Source organism: Epinephelus moara, chromosome 19, assembly GCF_006386435.1.
Source record: "Epinephelus moara isolate mb chromosome 19, YSFRI_EMoa_1.0, whole genome shotgun sequence".
Classification (NCBI taxonomy): domain Eukaryota; kingdom Metazoa; phylum Chordata; class Actinopteri; order Perciformes; family Serranidae; genus Epinephelus; species Epinephelus moara.
In genome coordinates, this window is record NC_065524.1 from 25,027,201 (window position 1) to 25,046,169 (window position 18,969).

General features: G+C 41.4%; 1 protein-coding gene across 1 annotated transcript in view; it reads left to right on the forward strand.

The window, feature by feature from the left end:
* sorcs3b (sortilin related VPS10 domain containing receptor 3b) overlaps positions 1-18,969 on the forward strand; it is a 59,046-nt gene that overhangs the window by 23,931 nt on the left and 16,146 nt on the right. The window contains exons 3-14 of the mRNA XM_050071149.1: positions 5,080-5,179; positions 5,353-5,511; positions 5,665-5,738; positions 6,581-6,645; positions 7,288-7,406; positions 9,103-9,192; positions 10,784-10,963; positions 15,270-15,416; positions 16,315-16,417; positions 16,781-16,857; positions 16,978-17,069; positions 17,901-18,008. Of these exons, the coding sequence (XP_049927106.1) occupies positions 5,080-5,179; positions 5,353-5,511; positions 5,665-5,738; positions 6,581-6,645; positions 7,288-7,406; positions 9,103-9,192; positions 10,784-10,963; positions 15,270-15,416; positions 16,315-16,417; positions 16,781-16,857; positions 16,978-17,069; positions 17,901-18,008 (1,314 nt within the window). The remainder of the gene's footprint in view (positions 1-5,079; positions 5,180-5,352; positions 5,512-5,664; positions 5,739-6,580; positions 6,646-7,287; positions 7,407-9,102; positions 9,193-10,783; positions 10,964-15,269; positions 15,417-16,314; positions 16,418-16,780; positions 16,858-16,977; positions 17,070-17,900; positions 18,009-18,969) is intronic.

Sequence of the window (18,969 nt, forward strand, 5' to 3'; positions counted from 1 at the left end):
AGAAAAGCAGAGATTTGAATGTTATGAAAAGAAACGGGAGTAAATGATTTCTGTGATAACACACACTAAATGATTTATGACTACAGCTGCGGGCCACTGTTGGTGGCAGAATGCAGTGTGCACATCAGTGGGTGACTTGCAGAAGCTATCTAAACACGCATCGAGCCCCTTTGTGTTTTTAGTCGGCTAACCTTTCTGCAAAAGAAACTTCACGAGGTAATAACATCATTTAAGAGGCTTTCTTCCAGCCTCAATCAAAGACAACTGAAAGGAGTACTTAAGCGCAAATACAAATGTGTTGAGGGGTAAGTCTTTGTAAACAATGTCAGCACCAAATGGGACGATTCAGATTAATGCACAGACAATGATAGCAGACACTGGGTATCTATCCAATTATGCAGTGAAATTACATTTGGAGGCACTCAGGTAGAACTGAGAGCGTGGATCGGCTGTTTGTGGCGAGGAGAAATATGGAGATTGGGATGACAAACACATGCCCTAGTCATGGGATGCATGGACTTGTTAGGAGAAGGCAGTTCTTCCATGTTGTGACAGACTTTAATGACTTATTAAATTTAAACACATTTAATTAATAAGGACCAAGAACTGTGTCATTTATTCTCATTTATTTCCTTTCCTTTGATCTGCATTTTTACAACAACGTAAACCTGTATTTGTCGTCTTTGTGGCGCTAATTTGTTGCGCTATAGTGACTGAAATGCCACATTTAAGCTGAAGAGAAATCTGAACACAAGGGGCTGAAACTAAATCTCTCAGTCAGTTGCAAACAGAGAGAACAAAAGGCCACTAATTTGAGATTTTTAAAAAAAACAGCATGAAAGGATTCCCCCACTGCTCTCGAAAAGATGTCTTCAAATTCTTTCCTCACTGTCTTCAATGTACAAACATCTACCAACATGAAAGGAGAGTAATGGCTCATCTGCTGTAAGATAACAATGTGTTCATCACTCAGGATTTTGTTATATTCAAGGACTCTGCTTGTGTTGGAGGTTTCAGTCCTTTCACTGCAAATTGCATTTACTGTATACGCTTACATTACTGTTGACCATTTTCCAAGGCATACTTGAGTTTCATAAATCGATTTCCTATCTTGCAGGCAGCCGCTGGTTTCATTACATGTCAGTGTAGCATGAAATCCAGCCTGCAAGGACTTGCTTGACACGTGTGAAGTGAATATTTAGTCTGCATAATGTGTTTGTCAAAGCTACGTTTTGCTGAATGGTATTGTAGTTGCAAGTAAGAGATGTCTAATGAATATGTCAACATCTTTTAATGTAGAAAGCTACCAAACTTGCTTCATGCTTCTCCTGATATCCATATTTTCTTGTTGATATCCACTAAAATGTGAGTGCATCACTCTCTTCCTTTTAATACAGGAGAAGGAGGAGAAGTTTTCAGATTATCCCCATGCAATAAAACATCAATACGTTTTGTTTTGTTTTTTTAATCCCAAAAAACACTATGCTAAAGGTACCTTGTCAGATTTTACAGGATTATTTGAAACTGGCATTATTTAATCCATAATCTATGTAACATTAGTTAGCAGTTTCCTACTTCCTGTTAGCTGGTGCATTGCTACATTGCTTTCATACTGCTGCTAGTTGTTGATCACTTTAAATAACTAGTCCATACCCATTGAGTGCTCAGTTGCCCACGTACAGTTTCACATGGTGTGTGTTTGGGATACAGGTCATAGGAAATTGCAGATTAAATAGTCAACTGAACCCATTAAGAAGAGCAATGTATTCAGACAGTTTTTGTGAGTCCAATTGCTTTATTGAAAGTACAGTAGTACCATTGCCAATAGTGGGATAGTTAGTGGGCTAGTACATTAGTAGTTGAGGTAGCACATTGAAAGGCAGATAGTGTTTGTATGTTTTATTGACTTAAAAGTGGGGTGCACTGGTAGAATGACGGACTGACTGACAGAATGACACACTGACAGTTTCCGTGATTATGTACAGNTGCCTTATAGAAGCTCAGTTTTAGTAAGTTTTCCAACTTTTGCCAAGAGGCAACTTTAGATATTGGCCCCTAGATTATGTTCACCCAGTTTCATGCAGATCGGTCAAACTCTATAGCACCGGAAGTTATGGGTTCTTGAGGCAAATTTGTTCCTCATGAGGAGAGGCATCTCTGTGCAAAGTTTCATGTCTCTACGACATACGGGGCATGAGATATGCCCATTCAAAGTTTGCAATTTCAATCAGTTGCTATAGCGCCCCACTTTGGCCAATTGATGTAATATTGCTTCGCATCCTCCCATGACCCTCTACCACTGTGCCAAATTTCACATGGATTGACCAAGTCAGTGAGGAGAAAAACGTGGAACAGACACGCAGACACACACACAGAGTTTTCGTCATTATATAGTAAGATAGATATGGCCAATCGTTCAGTGTATTTATTTTCTTTGACTGCAGCTTCACCCTCACCAGTTGACATCATCACAGCACAGTACATTTGCATTACTGTCTTGACGACTGTCTTGTTAGATTTGGTGACTTTCAAAAAAGCACTCTGGGACAAATCTAGCAGCCCTCTTGACTTTAAATTTCAAAAGGGTCACCAATATTTCTCAGTTGTCACAAACTGGCTCGGTGAATGTGAGGAGAACGGAGTCCACACAAAAGATTTACTTAAAACAAGCAGTATTTATTAAACTAAAATTAACTGCCATGCATGGGTGAGCGCCAGGTGTGTTGTGGAGGTGTTGAAGGTGCAAACCAAAAGCAATAATGCCTGGTGGATGTCAGCTGAAAGGAAGGGAGAGGCCAAGTGAACACATGAGGCAGCTTTTATTGCCTGGAAGCCCAGGTGAGCTTAATCAAGGTAACGACCCTCCCATGTCAGCCAACTGCCTGATGAGGCTGGCTGGAACATTGTCCAAGACAGTGAGAGGGGCGTCACACAGTCAATGTGCAGTTGGCCAATCCTTAGCCCAACAGTAGCATAAATGTGACTGTACATAAAACAATAAATCTATGATCTCCATTGTTTGTCCAAGGAACTCTCTCTCCTTTGTTTTTGCTGTAAATTATTTACTCTTTAGATTCATTTTGTGTCAAAATACACAGAGTTTACAAGAGTGAGTTTATCGCAGTGCCTGGATCTTCTCTGTTCATTATATTTAGAAAACATCCAGCATATCAGGCTCATGAAGTTAGAGGCAGGTTTAGATGCATATTAATGAGATGATAGCAGCATGAAATTAAATGGAATAAATGGAAGGCAAATGAATGGATGTATCCTTATGAAAAGAAATCTAATAATTTACAATTTTTTTTTTTTTACTTTAAATTTTTTGAGTCTTTTATATTTGTAAATAGTTGCGTAATGACAACACTATCATCAGAATAAATGTTGGCATTGTTTTTGTAACATTTGTACATCATTATGTAGCCGACAATTTGGAACCCATTGGCTATCGTCTGACAACAAAGCCTCTGGTGGTGAGGGCTGTTAATTCGGGCTTATCAGGTGTAGCCAGCAGATAGTTGGGCCAAGACTTCCTTTTCTGTGCGTCGGTCATTTCTGCTAATCTCTGTTAACAAATATCTGCGTATGAATTCAGACACATTTTAAAAAGAGCTAATATAAAGATAATTTGTCGGCACATGATAGCTAATGGGTTCCAAGATTGATTTTCAGACAACAGAGTTTATGGAAACATGATGTTATGTTAGCATATTTCAACAATGGTGTGGTTAATGCGTAGTTATGTTTAGGCACAAAAACAAAAAGGTTATGGTTAGGAGCAGATCATGTTTTGACTTTGAATATACTTTTGGTGTCACAGTCACCGCTTGAAATGCTGCTGATGTCTTGCTAAAACCATCCGTTGTTAGAGGAGGCAAACACCACTCTCTCGGGTGAAAGTCGGTGTTTGTTTGACCCATCCACCACCCCTCCCGCCCGCACCTCTTGAATTTTCGCCACCTTAACTATCGTTCTTGTCCTGCCGTTCCCGTTTCCCCCTGATGCCGCCGGTGCCATTAAACTATAACAGCGACCGGCCACGTATCATGCCAACATTAAAGGATGGCTATTTCGTTGGTGTCTGACGCCGCAAGTCATTGCCCAAGCTCCAGATTTCGGCAACTTCAGAGTGAGACCGGGTTGTTCCATCCATCATCCCCCCCACCTCTCTGATGACAGTCATCTCATATACATGTAATCAGAACTATGTTACTTTAGAAATGTTGAAATGAGCCATATCAAACACACATATGTAACATAACTGTGGCTCATAGAAACATACTATACCAACATTTTGTTTGGCAGCTAGGCTGGTAATGATGTGACAGATATGCAAATAAATTGATATGTCATGTTGCGACATCCAGCAACTTTCTGAGCAGACTTTTGCTTCCTTCTATTGAAAACATTTGGCAACACAGGAACACAAGATGCAAACAAAATGAGTACAAATTCATCTAAACATTTCCCACTCTTTTCAAAAACTCCACAGGGTCCCTTTAACAGTTATTAATTTAATCAGTCTGTTTGCACAGCACATTTCTGTAAATCTCTGCAACACCAACTGACTACTTGAGAGCTCTGCTTTTTATTCAGCCGCCACCCCGTGTAGAAACATGTTGGCTGAATAAAGAGCAGACTCTTCCATTAGTGAGTGCGTTTTTACATGTTATTTTTTCCCCCATTTGGTCCTTTTTAATAATTTGAGCAACTACAGTAGACGGCTAGTGGAGTAATGACAGCAAACTTCTTTGGGAAGGCACATTTCTTGCAGGATTCCATCAAAGTGCTTTATAAGAGCAACAAAAACAAAACATAACACATTAGCATGAAGCTAGTCGCTCCCCCTGCAAGTTGATTTTCTTTCCATAAAGCAAAAGGCTGCCTGAGAGGTAGAAAATCAATCTAAAACGTATGGTATGCTTTGGAGGATGCAGTCACGCGAAGGATAACTGATTTGCAGTTAATGGGCTAAAACATGCCAAACCCACTGGTATGGTGCTTTAAAATCTGTCTCAGGCTCTAATGGAGCTTTTTTTTATCCAACATACGACATGTTTTTGTTTTGTTCGTGTCCAGATCCTCTGATTATGGAAGCACCTACACCAAACTCAACGACAAAGTGGGCTCAAGGACGGTTTTAAGTTACCTGTACGTCTGCCCGACCAACAAACAGAAGGTCAGCACTTCCCTGTTGCTTTTATCTCTGTCTGAGCTCTCACAAGCTCGGTCCTGACATCAAATTACACTTTTTTTTTTCATAAATTGCTGCCAAATGACTGTATCTCTGTCTCCCTCTCCTTCTCTCCCTCTTCTAATGCCGTATCCCTCGTCTGGCCCTCTGTACTTTAGATAATGATGCTTAGCGACCCAGAGGTAGAGAGCGCTGTTCTCATCAGTTCAGATGAAGGGGCAAGCTTTGAGAAGCATCCCATTAACTTCAATATCCTGAGCCTGCTCTTCCATCCTGCACAGGAGAACTGGATGCTGGCTTACAGTCATGACAGCAAGGTAGCTTCTGAGTGAATCCGCAATGACGATATGATGCTGAAGCCTGTTTTTATTTTTTATTTTCACTGTGATTCTACTGTGGATGTCATAATGGCTGCTTATTAGCAATGTCTTGCTACGTTTGACGAACATCGGTCTAATTTTATCTTGCAGCTGTACAGTTCGATGGACTTTGGAAGGAAGTGGCAGCTTGTCCATGACAACGTGATGCCAGGCCGGTTCTACTGGTATGATTACGTGGATCCTATTTTTGCACACTGATTGATTGTAATTTGCATAATTATAATGCTCATGACCCTGTGCTTCCAGGAGGATCCAGTGACCTCTTGTCAAAAAAAGATATCCCCCCTCATGGCAGTCAAGCACAAAACTGATTACATCCATGTCACGTAGACCTGGAGGAATATTGTGCTTATTTTTCCATAGCACAAACATGACATGCTGTTTTTGTTGTCGCTGTCATTTAGTAATCTCGACTGCTCGGGCACAAGGCATTGAATATTGATGTGAGCCCGTTTATCCCTGTTTGTCATGGTACGTGTCAAACCCGAGAGTGTTTTTTAGCCGTGAAAGAAAGGACATTGGTTGGAGGACATCCTCTCCACATGCATGAACAGCGAGACGTTAGATAAATAAGAACGGCGCAGCGGGTAAAGCGGCACCCGAAAAAAATGCATTATTTGTGCTCTTGAAAACCATTCCTTTGTGCACATTATGTCAGATAGTTATTTTTCAAAATGATGTCGCAGCCACCTACAATTTCATAACAACACACATTTGCCATGGTGGATATTTCTGGGAGTAGCTGATGTTTGTTTCCTGTGTTGATGCTTTGGTGAATTGAGATTAATTGCCGCTGGTGGCGCAGATTCTCCACTGACTGATTTACAGGAGATAAAAACATCTTTCACAGAATAGGAATGTGAGTCCATCTACAGCTGTGATACTCAACCTGGCCTCCTCCTCTTCTTTTTTTTTCTATCTCATTCTCATTTTCCTTTTTCTTCCCCATCTCCACCTCTTCCTGCTCCTCCTCTATCTTCTCCCCCCCCCCTCACGCTCTTTCAAGGGCGGTAATGGGGCTGGACAGAGAATCAGATGTGGTCCACATCGAGACGCGCATCGCGAAAGGCCGTGAGTGCTGCACTCCAGTCCGCCGCAGTAGCAAGACCCACAGGACCCCCATGCCTCTCATTTAGAGCGAGGTCACGGGGAAGATGAGACCCGTTCTGCTGTTCAGATTGGTCCCTGAAGTCTAGTATAGCAGAATAGGTGTCTCCTGACAAAAACGGAGAGTTTTAGTGGGTTGATGGATGTTTCTTCTCTGTAATCTATCCCCTGTGTCTCATAGACAAACCTCAACTCCCCCCCTTCTAAACAGCATGGTATATTCTGTCAAACCAATTATAGGGGTTTCCTGCATTGGAACAGATACTCATATTCCTCCTGCGGTGAGAAAATCTGCCTCTGAATTAGCATACAAACTCTTTTTGTCTCACACAGACGGAAATCCTTAACTTTTTTTGTAGAGTATTACACCGCAAGTACTGCATTAGTCTTGAATCTCAGCAAATTCGAATTGCAAAAAGGGACGACTGTCCACTGTAGTTGTTGAATATTTTCATTATTGATACAGTTAGCTTAAAGTTGTTTCAGAACGGTGAACCCAGGGTGCATATGCATACTGTACAGCAGCTCCAGTGAATACAAAGTGCAGTTTAAAGGTGTAAATGGTTGTAATTTACTTCTGATTGATTTCCTTTCGCCTCCCTCCAGGCGCCCAGTACGTGAAGTGCAGAGCCCAACGCTGCACAGAAGGCAGCCGACTGTACCTCTTCCCTGGACATGTAGACACCAACTCGCTGGTTGTGCAGGATGAATATGTTTTCACACAGGTTTGTATAGTAATAGATTACCTTTTCCTTCTTCATCATCGCACACAACGGCTTCTGTCTCTGTGGAATTTTCTTTGTTTTTATTATTTTTTTTATTTGGTCTCTTGTGCTTGATGCTTTTTCATCAAAACCCACATAATGGCTTTCCCCAACACACCTGTTCCCCACTTGCCCGATGTGTGTTTTGATTATGTTTTGTCTCGTTCATGTGTCTCGTGCTCAGTGTTTTGACTTTCCACACAGACACACTCCATGCCCTGAAAAATGTGTTTGCTAGCTGAGATCTCACGGCAAAAAGGACTGTGAATAGACAGGTTGGTGTCCTGATTACCATTCGCTCTGACTTTGACTCCAATTAGTGAGAGGCAGTCAGGGTCATTATTAGAAATTTAATTTTCAAATGCCCTCCGCTGTCATTGATTTCCATCCACAGCTAAGTAATTTTCTCTCCGCTGGTCAGCCTTGATGCATTTTGGTCATCCTTGTTAGACTCCAGCTAAGTTCCAGGAAAATAAAAATCAAATGATGGCAGTTTTCTAGTGTTTGTAGTGAATCTCTCTGCACTCTGCCATTTTGAATAAATGTTTGCTGTTGGGTTTTTTAATTTATTTATCCACAGATTTAATCTTTTGATATGATATGATGTTGCAGCAGCTGTACTTTAGCGGTGACCCAGTTTCACTTTCAACACACTTAATCCACAGACTTGATTGGAATGGCTGCGATGTAAGAATGAGAATGTATGAAAAAAATATATCACAGCGTGATTCAGAAATGGTGATTCAATAAAATGCCCAAATTGCATTTAGCCGAGATGAGATTGACCGTCAAGGCGGAGGCAGACACGAGGAAGATGTCTGGTGAAAATAACTGGACACGGAGAGTGTCTGTGCGACGCTGTGGTGGCACAGATGACTTTCTTGTGACTTTCATTGCTCGGGGCAGTTGGATTTAACTTGACAAAGAGTAATGAGGTTATCGATTGGGCTACAACGAAATAAGCAGTCTTCAACACCTCCAAAGTCTCTTGGGAGAGGAGGAACAGCCAAGTGCAACATCCTCAAAAATGTGGCCTGGGAAAATGCAGCTCATTGATTTTCGATAGATTATTCCATTAGAGCCCTAATGTAGTGTGTTGGGGGACAAACACCATCCTTCTAGTTGATTAGAAAATAAGCAATCAAGTAGTGTTGCCCTGCCTGTAAGTGGACAGGAAAGTGCTAGTGCATTAAGATCTTCAAGGCGCACTGTAGATAAAGCCAAGACGATTTTCAGTGCCTCTTAGCTTTAGACTAATTGAGATAATGATAATAATTTCTGTTGTGCTTGTAATTTCAGTCTGCTTTCGACACTGTGGAGTAAAATTGCAAGCGTTTTTTCATCAAGTCAGTCATGCGTTGCAAATTAATACACCTCCTTCAGGAGATGGTTTAGCTTCATGTCCTCATTTCACTTTTGGGATGTGACTCTGTCTTGTTAAAAAAAACCACACTCTCATCCCATTTTGTTTTTGCATTTTCCAGACAGTCTACATAGTCCTCTCTATGTAGTAAAAACTCGTGGCATCAATCAAAATGCAAATAAAAGAGTCGCTGACCTAAAATAGAGAAAAACAAGGTGTTATGTGAAGCGACACTAAAATATGTATATGTGGTCTATTTAAGGAATGACAAGGCTTCTCTTATTTCATGCAAAGGTAACCAAGTCAGGACGAGCCAGCTACTTCGTCTCCTACATGAGAGAGTCCTTCAAGCGGATGAAATTGCCTAAATATTGTCTTCCGAAGGTAAGCAGCAAAGACACCAATCAGCTAGGGCTGTCCTGAATATCAGTGTTTGGGCATCAAAGCTTTACTGAGAAAAATCTGTGATTAATCAAGGCTTCAATCAGGGTTTGAGAAGAAATGAGAGGAGGACTTTAGTCTGATTTTTTAAAGCATTCATTTTCAGTCAATACACATAAAATAATATGACAATTGACTCTTCGCTAGGTCCCGCCCCCGGATGCAGACTGGCCAATCATAACATACATGTAGCATGAGGCCTCCACAGACCAGAATCCAACAGCAACACAGCTCCATTGACTCTAATGCAGTTGTTTCAGATTTCCTTCATTATCAGGCTGGTTTTGTGGATTTGGTTTGTGGATTTGGAGCTAAATGTTGTGCCTGGGGCACGTCGTGTATTAATGATACTCGTTACCTGGAGAGGTTGGAAAAAGATATACGTTTCTTCCCTGTTCCAAAACCAAAATCAAACCCTGAAAAGTGTAGGGTTAGCTAGCTAGCTACTGAAGATATAGCCTACTGAATGTATACACATGCTGCTTTTGCTTTTTAATGATTATAACAGTGAAAAAAAGACCAACCCTGCTGTACAGGAACCAGTGAAGGGAAGCAGGGAAACTTTGCTGATATTTAACTAGCTGTGTGTCATCGCATTGTGTGCAAATGAACAGCGTTTGCTTTCCCTGGAGCTCCCTGCCCATCCGGCGGCAGAGGTCTGGGTGCTGGCAGCAGCACAGCAGCAAAGCCAAATACCGTTCATCTGCACACACTGTGATGCCACACAGCTGGTTCAGTATCAGCAAAGTTTCCCTTTATATTCACTGTCATGTGTGGCGATCAGCAGTGATGTGGTGGTTCACTTTTACACTGTGATCTGTAGCCTATAGTTCGGCTTTAGCTTCTAACTATCTTTGTCTTTTTAACCTGTTGTTGCTGCTGAGTCAGTTTGACATCCTGGATATATCCTTCAAACACAGACTGTAGTGATTTGCAACCTTGTTGTGGACTTGTGATATACCAGTTTCCTTTGGTATCCTTGCACTTGATTTTTTGGGAGTCACCTTCGCAAATTTTTAAACTATTCAAAATGCGTGACTTTTTCAACATTTTGCTACTTTACTTCTGGTAACTGACTTCGATGATAGTCAGAGTCACAGAACTATTATTAAGTTTAAAGGTCCTTGTCTGAGAATAACTAATAATAATGAATGCTGATGCATAATGAATAATGCTGAATTAGTATTTCTTAATTTATGGGCTGTTTGGGATTTTTGGGGTAATGCATATGTATTAAAAGGAAAAAAAAACAGAGCATTTGAATACAGATTTGAGCTTTGATTACCATGGCAACGACTGAAGCTTCGAAGCATTTGGGTCAGCCCTACAAATAACTGTCTGATAACAAACAATGTATTATCATAAAGAAACATGATTATTGTTTGCTGTTTTGTAGAAATGAAATTATTATGTGAAGAAATGTCACACTTTATTAAAAAGCTCACTGCCTCTTTTTTAAATTTCTTTTGTGTTTGCTCGCTGTCATCCTCTCTTTCCATCTGTTTCACTTGCTCTCACCCACACCTCCCTGCAGGACATGCATATCATCAGTACAGATGAGAAGCAGGTATTTGCTGCAGTCCAGGAGTGGAATCAGAACAACACTTACAGCCTGTATATCTCAGACTCCCCCGGGGTCTACTTTACCCTTTCATTAGAGAATCTGAGAACCAGCAGAGGACCTGCCGGTAACCTACTGGTTGACTTTTATAAGGTACGTAGTTAGTCTTGTTGCTAGGCTGTCACTGCAAAACTAATGCCCCTTCCAGTGATTTCATATGGCAGTAAAATGCATCTGTCAGTTTACTAACCTGCTATTTTAATTAAAGAAGGGCAGAAACTACCAATTATTTTCATTATCAGCTGATCTGGCTATTATTTTCTCCATTAATTGATTGATCGTTTTGTCCTTAAAATGTTGTATCACATTTTTTCAGAGCCCGAGGGAAAATATTCAAATTGCTTGTTTTGTCTGATCAACATTGTAAAACTTGGAGATATTCATTTTAAAGTGATACAATAGCAGCAAATCCTCACATTTAAAAAGCTCAGATGTGGTGGTGGAATGTAACTAAGTACATTTACTCAAATATCACACTGAAGTACAATAACGCAATACTTTACGTATGCATTTTCATTTTATGCTACTTTATACATTTTACTTCACTAAATTTATTTCATAGTTGTAGTGACTTTTCAGAGCTGCGTCTGCATACTCTGCGTAAAGTCAAACACATTCGCCATGGGTGTTGGCCTCTGCCAGGGTTGTCCCTTGTCACGGATCCTGTTTGTGATATTCATGGACAGGATCTCGAAGCGCAGCTGGGGGAAGGAAGGGGTCCGGTTTGGGGACTTCAGAATTGCATTTCTGCTGTTTGCAGATGATGTGGTTCTGTTGACTTCAACACACCGTGACCTCCCGCATGCAGTGGGACAGTTTGTAGCCGAGTGTGAAGCGGTCAGGATGAGATCAGCACCTCCAAGAACCGCCATAGTTCTCTGGTGGAAACCGGTATGATGCCCCCTCCAGATTGGGAGAGAGTTACTGCCTCAAGTGAGGGAGTTCGAGTATCTCGGGGTCTTGTTCACGAGTGAGGGTAGAATGGAGCATGAGATGGATTGGCGACTTGGTGCAACTTCTGCAGTGATGCGGGTGCTGTGGGTGTCGTGGTGAAGAGAGAGCTGAACCGGAGGGCAAAGCTTTCGATTTACTGGTCCATCTATGTCCCAACCCTCACCTATGGTCATGAGCTCTGAGAGGTGACCAAAAGAATGAGATTGCAGATACAAGATGCTGAAATGAGTTTCCTCCGTGGGATGGCTGGGCTCAGCCTTAGAGATAGGGTGAGCTTGGACATCCGGAGGGAGCTCGGAGTAGAGCTGCTGCTTCTTGGCATGGGAAGGGGTCAGTTGAGGTGGTTCGGGTATCTGATCAGGATGCCTCCTGGGCGCCTTGTGTACCCTGCCTCTCACCCAATGACAGGGAGGATAGGCTCCAGCACACCCACGACCCTCTATCAGCACAAGTGGTTACAGACAAAGAATGAATGAATGAGTAATGAGCCAACATGAAAACAATAATAACACTGATAGGGGACTCTCTGTGTAAAAACTAACATAAATAACATTTTAAAAGCAGGGCTTGTCATTGTAACAGAGTGTTTTTACACTGTGGCAATGCTTAATGTGGTAATGCTTATTCTAGTGGCAATCACAAAGATTTCAGTCCTGGTTGATTTGGTGACACTTGTTACTGGTGGTAACAGCAAGTGCACTCTAATACTACAGCTCACAGAGTTCTGGGGGCAGAAAATTGTCATTTTAATAAAGAAGTCAGGCAATAATTAGCCTTTTTCCATCATTCTGCAAGCAGCCGTGATCTGATTTTATGCTGCACACGGCATGAGTCTGTGGACAGCGGGGCACAGTGAATGTGAAAGTTAAAGTTGGTTACCTTGCTAAGTTGGAGGTGTGCAGCCTGTCGCCTGCAGCTCTTCATCTAACGGCTCACTGTGGCTGCTCATTCTCGTTCCATTACTCCCTGCATATTTCAAACTGATCCGCTGTCAAGAAAATGCAGAAAATGGCCGTTGTCTTATTCTGTAGACACATTTTTGATAAACGATAATGGTAAGTGCTTAGCTCACTGAAAAACACATTGCATTTCCTGTATGGCTGAGCCAAACACTGATGGAACGAGTATGAGTGTCATCAGAGTAAAACATGTCAGTATCTGTACTCCTGATAAGGGAACATCCTCATTTGGGTAGCTGCGTTTATCTTACTGTTGTGAGATCAAGAATGATCTGAAGCTCTATTTGTAGATTGTTCTGTAAATAGTGTTTATAATAAATAATAAATATAGCTACTTCAGAGAAATCCACATCCATTTCAGGCTTAAAAGCACAACTTCTGGTTAGATCCCACCCATTTCAAGTTTAAGCCCAACCCACATTCAATTTAAAACTTACAGTAAAGATACAGATATAGGTACTGGTTTATTGAACAGATAAAGACAAGACAAGACAAGACAGAACTTATTCATCCTTATTCAGCCTGAGGGTGTAGATGCAAGTGTGCAATATATTGGTGGCACACTGGTGCAGTGGTTAGCATTGTCGCCACATTTCAAGAGATTGGGGGAGCCCTTCTGTGCGGAGTTTGCATGTTCTCCCCATGTCAGCATGGGTTTTCTCCGGGTACTCCAGCTTCCTCCCACAGTCCAAAGACATGCAGGTTAATTGGTGACTCTAAATTGTCCGTAGGTATGAATGGTTGTCTGTCTCTATGTGTCAGCCCTGTGATAATCTGGCGACGTGTCCAAGTTGTACCCCACCTCTCACCCAGTGTCAGCTGGGAAAAGTGCATAGTTAATGTAGAATGATGTACCCCCTCATCCCCAGTGTTCTGAGACTTCTTCATAGTAAAAGTCAACTTTTGTTTTGCAAGTTAAAAGCTTTTAATGTGAAGCTGCAGCAGCAGGAAACATCTGGTTTGCAATAGCAGTAACTTAAAGGGAAATTTCGGTTTATTTCAATCCGTCTCCTATCGTCCTAAATTTGGTTCAAGTGACTAGTGATATACAGATAATAGTTAGCATGTTAGCTGTTAGCCTAGATACAGCCGTAGCATCAGACCTGTTAAAACGTAATTGAACGGGCATCCCTTCAAGTGCAAAATTAGTCCACTAAACAAGCTTTAGTGAACAAGCAGCAACAGCTGGAAGGCAGAACCGGACGGTCGCCTGAACGGAGGAGGAGGAGGAGAGAGAGAGGCGCAACAGGTAACGTTAGAGGACGAGAGAGGAGGAATGGCTGCTGCAAGGCTGCATAGCTCTGGAGATTGGTGGTGTACCTGTGAATGCTGTGCACCAGTGCCCACAGAAGAGGAATGCCTCTGTTGCAAGGAATGGGACCGGTTGCAGCCTTATTTTCAAGGTCTGGATGTGACCGAGGACGAGACACCTCCACCTGGAGTAACGTTAGTATCCAGCTGGGCTTTATCTAGAGCTGGCGAGATATATTTCGGCCGCGCTTTGGAAAGCAGAGCTAGAGGGATAAACAAACATGGCAGCACACCGGTAAGGTAAGACAACACGTTTACATGTCGTTTTCTATATGTTCTCTGACATTTATCCTAACGATATGAGGCGGTCTTTGTGGAAAAAAAGCTTGTTTAGTGGACTAACTTTGCACTTGAAGGGATGCCCGTTCACTTACGTTTTAACAGGTCTGACGCTACGGCTGTATCTAGGCTAACGGCTAACGTGCTAACTATTATCTTTATGTCACTAGTCACTTGAAACAAATTTAGGACGATAGGAGACGGGTTGAAATAAACCGAAATTTCCCTTTAATACAGCATTTTTCTACAAATTGTCACCCTCAACACCCAGTTAATAATACTGCAAACATATAGGTATACTTTTATCAGTGGGCCATATACTCATCATTGCGTTAACTCATTCAGCGATAAATAGTATTTTAACCGACATTTCTAAATATGAACATCTTTGAGATTATTACTGTAAAGGTATACTATTCAGGATTGTCGGTTACTCTTTGTAAAGGTGCTCGCCGGTGACAGTGAAACTAACAGCCACCCCAGATTCACTCTCATTTGGTGTTTCATCTCGTTATATTTGCATTTTTACTGTCTGGCATCTGTTTGCTACCTTTTTATGAAGTACCAACCTCACCTGAGCGTTATGAGGGTACACGCCATAAACAGCCCAAAAACATAAAGTAAGAAGAACATGAGAAAATACAATCAGAGAGCAGAGTCTCTGCAGAAAAATACACTACCACACACTTTGAGTGGGTCATAAGTGATGACGAAGAGGGATTGCTTCTTTATGAGTCTACGCATTTTTTAAGGGAAACCTTGAATGGTATATATTTTAAGTAAAGGGTCTGAGTACTTTTCCCAGCACTGCTCAAACAATGAATAGAATCATTTTCTGTAATCCTTTTATCTCTAAAGCATGAATATGCATGGTTAAATGTTGTTTTCCTTCATAGGTTGAGGGGATAAATGGCATGTATCTCGCCAACAAACTGCTGGACAGCCATGTCAAGACTTTCATCACATACAACAAGGGACAAACATGGGCCCTGCTGCCAGCCCCTGCCGCTGATGTGGCTGGAAACAACCTTCACTGCATTCTGGTGAGCTCGAGCCTTTGGGCAGCAGTGAATGAATGCTCTTATTCATGCGAAATGAAGCTTATGACACGTATCATTCATCAAATGTTTCACCCTCATCAGCTGTGCTTTGGATGTTCTTTGATTCAGAGCCATATTTGCACAGGGCGAGGCGCCAGCTTCGGCACCAGCCTCCTAAATGGCCGAGGCGATGCTCTGCTGGAATATTCTTATTATCAGCGTAAAGCACAGAGTGTCATCGCGTTTAGTTTCAGGGGTCCAGACTTTCCATTAACCTCTGTGATTTCAATTTACTACCTGTAGTCACACCGGACTAATGAATGTTAGATTACACTGAATTACATTATGTGGCCGTGTTGTTATTCAGCAGGTACAATATTCATCTTATCCAGTCAGTATGTTCTTTAGAGTCTGTTTGAAATAATGTACACTGTTCAGTTAATAGCAGGTTACAGTATTTCTTTGTCATACAGATGACCATTATGCTCTTGTCTGCTTCCTGACCCCTTCTCCAACCTCTGCTGTTTGAAAAGCCGTATTGATGTTTTTCAGCACGCTTTAGTCTGAGAGATGAGTGAAGATGATTTGAATCAATTTTGCCAGTTTTATCAGTGCATCTTGGGGAATTTTAATTACATGCCTTGTTTGCTTTAGAATGAAACAATTCAAATGCCCTCCGTGTCCTCTCAGCCATTTTCTGTCTTTTATTTTCCAGGCAGAGGAGATGAGAGAAACAGAGTATCTTTGTTTTATAAATGCTATCTGAGAATGTTAGCACTTTCCTCTCAACGGGAAGCATAGTTTGAAGGCAAAGCTAATTATAATTGCTTCCGCGAAAGATCTGTCTGATACATATTGTCTCCACCTGTGCTCCATTGGAATCCGTTTTTCTTGTTGACAGCCATTTTGTTCGCTGCATCTTCATCTGGAGATGTCGGAGAATCCCTACACGTCCGGACCCATCACCAGCAAGAAGTCCGTGCCGGGAATCATCGTGGCTACAGGTACCTAAAGGGAGTGCATTTGATTTATAGATTAAGCAGATCAGATCAGATTGGAGGCATCCCTACTTCCTCAGATAAATGCATTTGAGCAGCAACAAAAACACACAAAACTAATCACACACTGCCCTCTTTCTGTCATTGAAAATCAGATAGTGAAACTTCAACCCCTAAATCTCATACTTTGGGTGAGATGATTAGGTTGCAGGAAGTCATAAACGTGTCCTCCAGTGGAAAATGAGGACATGCACAGATTCACAAAATGACACCTAACGATTTTATCAGGTGATTGTGCATATAGGTGTGTTATGGACTCTTTGCTATGTAAATACAAGTGAGTGAAATTATTCATGTTTTTGTACTCAGGGAATATCGGAACAGAGCTGTCCTCCACTAACCTTGGGATGTTTATAACATCTGATGCAGGGAATAGCTGGAGACAGGTGGGTCCACACCGCATGCGTTCACCTTAAACAGATTATGTGTTCATATTGAAAGTGTGCTGTCATCATGAGGGGAGCAACTGTGTTTTTCTTTTTTTTTTCAATGTGTCACCACAACAGATTTTTGATGAAGAGCACAACGTTTGGTTTCTTGACAATGGAGGGGCTTTGCTGGCGGTGTTGCACGCAGCGACGCCTATTCGACACTTATGGTAGGTGTAGCTTCTGCTCGACAATAGCTGACATCGTAATTAGTGTAGGTAGGAGCTGTAGGGGTTGGATTCGTAGTGGGAAATTACCGAGATATCATTTTCAGGTGGTTTTTTTGTGGGTTTTGATGCAGCATATGATTACATTTAATGTTTTGAAATGCTGATGGAGACAAGTTTGCATGATTATTGTATCGGCACTGCAGCTTCAGAACTGTCAGAATCATTTCCAACAGCAGAGAGTCGGTTACAGCTTTGTACTCTTGGTTGGATCTGATGGTTTGAGTGCTTTTATGTAAATGAAAAGTGGAGCAGGGTGGAAATATGAGACTGAGAATGCCCTCATAAGTCCCTCGTATTGTGGGCGCTTTGTAACACTATCTACTTTGATGTCCCTGCACATTACAGCCCTGTCAAGAGTGATTAAGCTCTAGGAAAGGTGATTTGAAACCCCCCAAATCTATTTCTAATGTTACAACCTGAGTCATATCTCTCTTTTCTGTTGTTTTGTCACCTTCAAAAAATTTCCCTGGGCCGGGGAACATTTGTTCTTTTGCTCAGCTCGGTGTTGAGATAGTTTTTCACATTGAGGAGAATCTGAGGTGCCTCATTTGTCAACCGCGGTGAAAGCTAAATCACCTGAAATCTTTGTCATATTTCTTTGTACCTTGTTTTTTTCACTATTCGCTTAACCTTTGCGCTTGTGATGTTTAATGTTATATGCATGGGGAAAACAATATATTTTGCCACTGCAGAGGAGACAAACATGGATGGACAGAAAGACAGATGTTCATGCGTTGACAGCTGTTTGTTTGTTTTGTTTTTTTCCTGAAGGATCAGTCTAGACGAAGGAAAAAAATGGGACCGCCACAGCTTCTCCTTGGCACCTCTGTATGTGGACGGAGTTTTAATGGAGCCAGAATCTGACAATCACATTATCACGTAAGCAGAGACACACAAATGCAGTCCAGCAGGAATTAAACCAAAATTATCAGGCTTGAAAAAGAAAAGTGCCCCCAGACATTTTTCATAAGGGTGGCCAGATGGAGCCAGAAAATATTGGGGTGGCACACCAAATCAAAAGCTAACTGAATATCAGGAATTCAGTTTTACTGTTGAAGTATACAAACAAGTTGAAAACTACGGGAGTATGGAAAAAGACAAATATACATCTTTAATTTGAAGAAGTACATTAATTGTAAGGAACAAAGGTCTCACTGGGAACAAGTCAAATTTAGGTGGTACCCACAGAATCCATTTTTATTCAGATATGTTGAGGTGAAAAGTCAAGGGACCCCTTTGAAAATGGCTGTGCCAGTTCTCTCATTCAAAATTTAGCCTAACTTTGGAACGTTTTTTTAGCCCCCTCCCAACAAGCTATGCCAGCATGGTTGGTACCAGAGGTGGGTAGAGTAGCCAAATATTGTACTCAAATAAGAGTACTGATACTTTAGAACAATATTACTCAAGTAAAAGTAAAAAGTAGTCATCCAAATAATTACTTGAGTAAGAGTAAAAGAGTATTTGGTGAAAAAACTACTCAAGTACTGAGTAACTGTTGAGTAACGTCTAAGAACATGAACGTAATCAATCAATCAAAAATAATAATCTGCAAATTCATGTATTTTAAACGATACCCCTTTCACTAAAACAAAAATAAATTAAATCTTTACAANAAACTACTCTGAAAAGTACAATTTATCCAAAAAGTTACTCAAGTAAATGTAACTGAGTAAATGTAACTAGTTACTACCCACCTCTGGTTGGTACCTATAGATGTCTTGGGTTGTCTAGTTTCACAAGATATGACTACCTATCTATCTTTGTGCTTGCTTAAAAGAATCAGCGCGCCACAGCCTGTTAGACCCCTGACACACCAAGTCGACTGGTCAATGTGGGGCTG